The sequence below is a fragment of the Nanorana parkeri genome, unplaced genomic scaffold (genome assembly GCF_000935625.1).
Source record: "Nanorana parkeri isolate BGI_ZX_2015 unplaced genomic scaffold, ASM93562v1 scaffold1051, whole genome shotgun sequence".
Taxonomy (NCBI): domain Eukaryota; kingdom Metazoa; phylum Chordata; class Amphibia; order Anura; family Dicroglossidae; genus Nanorana; species Nanorana parkeri.
Genome location: NW_017307319.1, coordinates 258465 through 267351, shown reverse-complemented (window position 1 = coordinate 267351; position 8887 = coordinate 258465). Strand labels below are relative to the sequence as shown.

The 8887-nt window shown below is 45.7% G+C and overlaps 1 protein-coding gene across 1 annotated transcript in view; it reads right to left on the bottom strand.

Annotated features, from left to right (window-relative positions):
- Nucleotides 1-8887, bottom strand: part of SETBP1 (SET binding protein 1) — a 175627-nt gene that overhangs the window by 61167 nt on the left and 105573 nt on the right. Inside the window, exon 5 of the mRNA XM_018567453.1 lies at nt 430-444. Within this exon, the coding sequence (XP_018422955.1) occupies nt 430-444 (15 nt within the window). The remainder of the gene's footprint in view (nt 1-429; nt 445-8887) is intronic.

The following is an 8887-nucleotide window of genomic DNA, read 5'->3' as shown; positions in this document are numbered from 1 at the left end:
GGGGGAGGGGGGGGGTTTGGCGGGTAGGGGGCGCATTGAGGAACCTGGCCTTGGGGCAGCAGAGAGAGAGGCCCTGTCCCTAATTTTAACATTTTGGAATGAATGGAGTTTCCTGAATGCAAACCACATACACTGTTAGAATTTTCCCATCCTGCTCCTTTTGACTTTTTTCGTAGCTACAGACTAAATTGATGATCGATTTGACCCCGACAACTAATAGAAATTCGAGCGAAAGGTCTTTCGAAAATCTACTAGTGTATGGCCACCCTAAAATCAGCTAATGTAATCTCTTGAAACATGCCTAATGTAATTGACCGAAAGCTGCCATCAGGCTCGAGATAAGAATGGCTGCTCCATGATTCACCATTCAGCCAGAAGGGCGACACCACAATTTGCATCTCCTTCGTGTCACTGAACTAACTAACCAACATCAGGCTGTTCCCCCTGCAAGCTTGCTCTGCACCTACCACTCCTTTAAAAGTAATAAATAATTAAGAGTGGTAGGTGCAGAGTTTCCAAGCTCACGCCTGTGATGGACTACAATCTCATGTTTAGTTTACTCATTTGTAATGAGATTGTAGTCCATCCCGCGAGTGAGCTTGGAGCGGTGACTACTTTAAAACACACACAGGGACCATGGAGAACAAAAGTAGCCACCCTCCAGAAGGAAGGACAGTGTCAGCACCAATTCAGAGATGATTGGAGGATCTACAGCCGAGCGATACACAAATAAGATACATTGTTGTTCATAGTTAAGGTACCTGAATGCACTACGATTTACCTGCGGAGGTTAGGGTCACTTTAAAGCAGGGGTAGCCAATAGGGTTGCCACCTTTTCTTGAAGCAAAACCCGAACACTCTAGCGACGCGCGGACATTTTTTTGGGGAGAATGGGGTCGTAGCTTATTCATATGGAAATATCACAGTTGCAACTATTTTCAGTGGGGGGCCAGTAGCCCCTATCTTAATGTTGGTTGCCCCAGTCTGCCTGACATCATGTGTCCGGGTTTCTGCTGAGAAACCCGGACACATGAATCTTTCTGTGAATCCTGGACAAGTGGCAACCCTAGTAGCCAAACTCCGGCCCTCCAGGTGTGTTGCATCTGTCTCCGGGAGTCATGTCCGTAGCTGTGAGAATCTTGCAATGCCTCATGGGATTTGTAGTGCCACCACAGCTGGAGGGCCGGAGTTTGGCTACCCTTGCTTTAAAGAGAAGCTCTCTATGTGGAATCAGCGGCCTCTCTACAGACATACCCCCTGCAGAGAGTCGGCTAGAGTTCTCCAAATCAGCAGTGAGCTTATTGTAGCGATATAGGTTTCAGCAGGGAGAGAGTCAAAGCTTTGCAGAGAGACCACTGCTTCCACACAGAGATCAAGGGTCCGTCTCTGCAGTGTGCTGGCAGGGGGCAGGCTTCTCTACTCAGGCCGTGACTGCTTTCTAAAGAAAACAGAAACTGAAAGAGTTTGCACATCATTGTGTTTTGATGTACGTGGGATATATTTAGCTCATTTAAAATAAAAGTGCAATTGGGCTTTAAATATACTTTTTCTAATGAATATAAAGATATATAAATAGACACATGTGAAAATCCCTTTCGTGTCACCCAGTAAGGTCACATTTGCTGTTTAAAGCCCGGTACCCTCTGAGGCACGTCCTTATCTACGAGATAACACACCACAATATAAAGATCATTTCCTGGCACATCTAAAAACTGCTCCGCGCTGGGTAGAATTGCCCTTTACTGGTGCGGTTTGGAAAATCCCCTCTTACACAATTTACTGTACATGAATAATAGCTTTGTTAAGCCAGCTTTACTGCTAAGTGACTTTCATCACTTTTCAATGTTTCCTATCAATGAATGAACAGGTCCACAGGATCTAAGACCGGGTGACACCCCGCTGTGTCGTTATCGCGCATGTATGGCCATCTGATTGACGCCTGCCGGTGGCATCTTGGTGATGGACGCCGGCAGAGAGAGGAGGGGACAATCACCCGGCGGGATGAGGTATGCCGCCGGGTCCCCTCCTCTCTCCTGGCACTGTCGGACTCTCGGTCCATGACCGAGTGCCTGACCTTTTAGAGGGGGTGACACCAAAATGACTATCAGTCTTTTTGGTGTCATCCCTGCAATGGTGTCACCCGGGTGCGGGTCAGCACTTTTATTAAAAAGAGAGAAATACAGGGCCTACGATTGCTGACCTGCTGAAAATGTTACCTGCCTGGCTACCACCTCTGCTTTTAAATCTTTGCAATGAGATTAATAGCTTTGTGAAGAACTACTAGTCAGAAAGAACATTGCATATGAGCATATATAGTTACCACAGAGAGGGGAATTTATCAACACTGGAGCAGTCGCCCATGGCAACCAATCAGCTTTTCTCTGTCGTTTTTGGAAGAGAACTACGGCAAGTTGAAGTCGTCAGCAAACAGATAATGTTTTGACACCTTTCACTTTGTGGAGCTAAGCTAGGAATACAGATTAGACCATTAGAAAGTCCTTTTTTATCCTGTAAAACCTGCTTTAATAATCAACAAAGCCACATAAGTCACAAGGCTCACGATCCCTCGGAGCAGAAAAGGCGCTGCGATGCGTTGTTTTCGTATTGGGCTATCACAGCTGTTTTCATTGCTACCGGGGAACTGTCGATAAGGGAAGTGTAAATCAATAGGCCTGGCTTGTTTCAGGAAAGTAATCTACTTTGTAGAGGGGCCGGCCTGCGCACAAGTCACGTCGCTGGCTAAACACTGAATGATTAATGCAGAGTGCGGATACACTGCCAGGGAAAGTGATGTGTGTAGAATGAGATACACAATACGCACCTCTCCGCTTACTATATAAAGGCACGGGCACTTTTGCTAAGCATCCCTCCGATTTCTCTTTAAATAACAAGTTTCGGCAGGCAGACGTGCCTTTCTATATTTAGTAACTAGAAGGGGGTTTGCAAGGCTCTACACGCTCCGATAAAGAGTAATAATTATTATTCTGCAGTAAAACATGAGCGTATTAGTCACCGATGGTCAAGGCCTTCCTAAAGGCAAGTAGGCAGGATCCTAGGATTCGAAGTGTCTCTGCAGTCATACATGAAAATCTGTATTCTGCAGGTTATATGCTCCTTTCTCTTAAAGGAGAACTATGAGGCAAGTGCTTTTCACTCATCCTCATAGTTCTAGCCGACCTGTGACAATGAAACTGTCACAGGTCGGCTCAGTAGATCTGGAAGTGAGCGAACACATACTGGCGTTCGCTCACTTCTAGATCCTGTCACGGCAGAGAGCCGTGACAGGAGAGTGACTGGATTCCCCCCTCCGATCCTCCAGCGCTGACTGGCGGAACAGACGGGGGAGGGGGCAGGTACAGCTGGCTCTGCCTCTAGATAGGCAGAGCCAGCTGTCACTCACGCAGCTGGGCGGATCCAGACATAATTGTCAGGATCCGTTCCCGGATGCGGTGTCTCAGTATACCGGGAGCTGTAGCTCGCGGTATACTGAGCTTAGGGTGACGGGAGGACGCTAGTTTGTGTCCTCCCGTTACCCTTAGGAGAACTATAGGGAAAAGCCCTAACCCCATAGTTCTCCTTTAATTTAAGTTGCTAGGAACAAATGACCTGTTGATCCTGACATTTTCCTGCTCTTGGCCAACAACGCTATTCAACCGCCTGTTTCTCCCCCTTCGTTGTCGGCACCCAAAAGCTGAGCTGCTTCATAATCTCTGCACCTAGGATGCTTTCTTCCCATTGCACATGCACAGTAATTGCTCCAGTCATTATTATTATTATACAGGATTTATAGAGCGCCAACAGTTTGCGCAGCGCTTTACAATATAAGGAAGACATTATAATTAAAATACAATGCAAGACAAGATGGTAGGGGGGCCCGGCCCCTGAGGGCTTACAATCTAAAATAACTATTCACCTAGAATATTTACTTCCCTTGCACGTGCACAGTAATTGCTCTCAATATTATCCTCTGTTCCCGATGGTCTGAAAGTTTTGGGTGTCTCTGCCCACCTCTATCATAGTTATCAACATATTGGTCCCAGTAGCCAAGTACACGGTCACCCCCACCCATGGCCTACACTTGATATGCCTACTTTCCAAGAGGTCATGTCCAGACCATGCCCATGTTCCAACACTGTCCCACCGTAATAATGCAGGAACTGTCGTATCGCCGCTGCAGTGTCCTCAGTTAATACACTTTTTTTGAGTTACTGAGCATGCAAAGATAAGGGTGATGCTGTGATCCCGGGAACCAGCATCATCAGGACAGAGGTACAAGATGCAGGACTGTACAAGTAGCTCCAGTGAGCATCTATGTGTTGTGTGCCTCAGTTCTTCCTATTGCTTTCCTCTAATCAAAAACACAAATCCAGCAGTGATGGTCGGAGTCCCCAATAGACATATGAAACAGTTAGTGGGGATTTAATTATCCAACATCTACCAAAAACTCACATTTTTGGTTTTAGGTTGACTAATTCTAACAGATTGTAGAAGACATTTTTTCCCCTTTTCCCCCCCAACACTACTATGCAATAGAAATGAATCACTTGCAAAGGCCCCTTTAATTTTCCTTTCACTCATCTGTACAGTTTTCATTAGCACTGGTTGATTTGCTTAGCGCAATTTGCGAGACAAAACGGAGACCCATCAGCGTCATGTAGAGAATGATAAATACGGTATGCCGAGTGGCCTTTTAACAATGTCCCTACTTGTTACGCGATCAGGACAAGCTAATGAGCAGCATCTAATCCCCTGGAAAAATCTCTCCATCACTCTCATTAATTAAAGGGGACAATGAGTCGAGCAAAAACAAGAATATGAAGGATTCCTTCCTCTTATTTATGTTTCTCGACGTGGGGAAGAGTTTGAATCACCTTTCAGATCTTAATCCTTTAATCCGAGAAAGAATTTCTCCTTGTTTATCACACTGGTGCAGCCATAGTACAGTGGAGTCGGTTGCAGATGACCTAGACTCCGAAATATGAAGCCTCAGTAACCAATGGGGGAGAGGGGTGGAGAGAGAGGAAGGCGCTGACCTGCTCGGTTTCCAGGGCGAGGAATACAGTATTGACAACGCTCCTTTTCAGGCTCGCTCGGAAGCAGGGCAAAGAGCAAAAGCGATGTGTGAAGTGCCTGCAACCCCAATTGACCAATCAAAATCCATCTCTTAGATGGTCTGACCGCAGGACAACAAACTTCTAGGGGTTATTGCACCTGGCAACCATTGGGGTCTTCACTGGTATTATTAATAAGCTTACAAGTGAGCACACAGGGAATAAAAATATGTCTGTCTAAGCAAAATTGAAAAAAATGCATGTGCGGTGTTTCCATCATGTGCTCAAAAGTGTCTAGCACGTCTCTGACTGCATCTGGTTGGACTTTTGGCCAACTGATTTTCACGTTGCGCAGTCGATTTATAGATCAACTTTTGTAGAGCTTGCAGGGGCGCCCACCACTCGGATACTTGCCGATTCCTGCTGAAGTCTGAGCCGTCTATGGGGACTTTTAGGCCCAAGGCGAAACATTGTCAACATTACAGATAACTGCGTATAACTAATAATAGCTATACCAAGACCTGGATAAATGAGAACCTTCACAGACAGACATACTTTATCAGTCGTTTGGAAAGTACGCTGTATGCCACGGATCTGGGAAGACGGCACACACAGCCTGTACAATAAAAAGGAGGAAACGCCGCGTTATGGCGAATTACAATTAAGTCAATTGACAAAGCCACTGGTGTTCTTACAGCCAAGGCCGGCAAATGTGCACTTAAAATAACACTCGGCTATTTAATTTGCTCCTATTCAGCTGATTGCCGGCTCTTGGAGATGCTCGGCTACCAGCCGTCGACACCATCAAGCGGGATTTTAACACAAGAGCGCAAGCTGCAGAGAATAAAATAGGCTCTTCTGGGTTCGAAATGAATCTCCTTTTCAGGAGAATGGAAATGCTATGCAGCGTTTCAAGTGTTCAATGAAAAGTGACAGACAGCTGGTGCACGTTGAGTCCTTTCTGGTATCCAGTTAGGAAAGCCTTTCTCAAGCTTTTTTTCACATCAGACAAACCCTTGAAAAAACTTTCAGGCCTTGGGAAAGACTTGCAAAAACCAATTCATTGGTGGTCAGGTGGAAAAAATGCCGCTTACACTGGTGGCTAATGGGAAGAATGTCTCATTTACAGTGGTCATCAGAATGCCACCCTTACAGCCAGCTAAACAGATCACTGGGTTCATGCAGCTGGCTCTGTCAAGTGTGTTGACCCTGAAAACCATGAAGGCACCATCAAATAGAAGGTCAATCAACTCAAGGACCCCCTAGCAACCTCTAGTTCCCCTAGAGGTTGCTAGGGGTTCCTTAGTTGGTAGGGGTTCCCCAGGGCTCCATGGAAGTTAGGAGGTACGGATCTATATCTCAAGTAGAGGGCCAAGAATTGTGCTTGTATGTCTGTATTTATTATGCTTTTCCTTTTTTTTTAATGGACCGGCATGCCAGTATACTGTATGTGCAATCAATGACCAGGTTTGAATTGAATATAAATGGAGTGCAAAATCCACAGGAACTCTCAGGGCTTCTCATCAAAGACAAAGAAAATCATTTGATAGTGCAATGTACAAGCCGATGTTTTGGTGGGGTGCAGCCCATCTTCCTCAGAGAGTGCCCTGCACAGCAAAAAAAATGTTTGCATTAAAGGAGAACTATGAGATGAGTGATTTTCACTCAACCTCATAGTTCGAGCCAACGTGTGACAAAGAAACTGTCACACGTCGGCTCAATAGATCGGGAAGTGAGCGAACACATACCGTCGCTCGCTACCTGCAGGGATTTCCCCCACTCCCCGCTCCGATCCTCCAGCGTTGACTAGCGGAACGGACGGGGGAGGGGGCGGGTACAGCTGGCTCTGCCTCTAGATAGGCAGAGCCAGCTGTCACTCACGCAGCTGGGTGGATCTCGACAGTATTGTCGGGATCTGTCCCGGCTGAGGCTGTTGCTCGCGATATGCTGAGCTTTGGGTCACAGGAGGACGCTAGTTTATGTCCTCCCGTGACCCTTAGGAGAACTGTGGGGAAAAACACTGACCCCATAGTTCTCCTTTAAAATACTAATTTCCATCTTACTTTAATTCTTTGAAGCATAAATCAGTGTTGCCTGCCTAAATGAATGTCAACAATGGCTACATTGCATTTCTCATGACGGGTTTCCTGATGGTGACAACAGTGGGCCGTGCCTGTGTAATGCAGGTTGAAAAGGCCCTAGGATCTGCAGCTTGCACTGGGGCCTGTAGGTCCCAAATGCTTCTTCGGTGGACAGGGGAGGGGCTGCTTCTAGATGGAACAACAATGTGTATAATGGGGAAGTTGCTGCATCAAGCACACATAGGTAGGTGCTTATGGAACACACTTCTTTTAAAATAGCCATTTCACACTGCATGTTGATTGCCGCATTTACTCTGAGCTGTCCTTTAAATCAGGCTTTGTTTGGCCACACAGATGGCCACAATACACCTCGAACATATTGCCTGAAGACTTTATTGTGCTGAACAGCTGTACGTAAATGATTTTCCAGGTAAAACTGGGCAATGGTAATGTAGATGTAAAATTCTCTTATTGACCGTCATCTGTGACGAGCTACACTGTAGATCAATGGAGCTGCAATGTGGCACGTATATGCTATCATCTCCAACAGTGAATATCTGTAGCTGGGAGTATTTCATTTAAAGGATCAGTCCACTCAGAGGTGTTAAAAGGTGAATTGCTTAGGGCAGTCACATGTAGGTTTCTTTAGAGCTGCATCATGGGGTGCACTCCTTGCCATTGGTTCTCTCTTTGTTCCCACCAAGCTTAGAGTGATTTATTTAATTTTTTAATTTTCTGCCTTTAGGTGTTCCCACGTCTTGTGCTGCATTATATACTATAATTTAAGCAATAAACATTGCGGGGGGTGAAGACCCACAAACCTAGCTTGTGGAGTGATGGATTTTTCTGCCAGCTTTGGGAGTTCCTACTTCTTCTTCTGCATTATATAACATAAGTGAGTCAACAAATATGGAGGGTGTTGCCAGCCCAGAAACCGAGCTTGGAGTGATGGATTTTCCTGCCACAGTGGGTGTTGCCACCACTTCTTCTTCTGCATTATATAACATAAGTGAGTCAACAAATATGGAGGGTGTTGCCAGCCCAGAAACCGAGCTTGGAGTGATGGATTTTTCTGCTGTCTTTGGGAGTTCCTACTTCTTCTTCTGCATTATATAGCATAACTGAATCAAACTTTGGTTGGGGGGTTACAGACCCCGAAAACCTAGCTTGAATGATGGATTTTAGTGCCACCTTTGGTTGTTCCCACTTCTTCTTCTGCATTATATAACATAAGTGAGTCAATAAATATGGCGGGTGTTGCCAGCCCAGAAACCGAGCTTGGATGATGGATTTTCCTGCCACCTTTGGGAGTTCCTACTTCCATAACTGAATCTAACTTTGGTGGTGGTGGAGGTGGGGGGGGGAGTTGAAGACCCAGAAACCTAGCTTGAATGATGGATTTTAGTGCCACCTTTGGGTGTTCCCACTTCTGCTGCTGCATTATACTGTAGACCATTACTGAATAAGAAAATATGGCAGGTGTGACGACCCAGTACTAAGCTTGGATGATTGATTTTCCTGCCACCTTTGGGTGTTCCCACTTCTTCTGCCTTATTATATACTATAAGTAAATCAATAAATATGTTGCGGGTGCCAAGCCGGAAACCTAGCATGGAGTGTTGGTTTTTTTTTGCCACTTTTGGGTGTTTCCACTTCTTCTGCTTCATTATATAACATAAGTAAATCAGTAAGCATGGCATGGAATGATGACCCAAAAACCTAGCTTGGATGATGGATTTTCCTGCCACCTTTGGG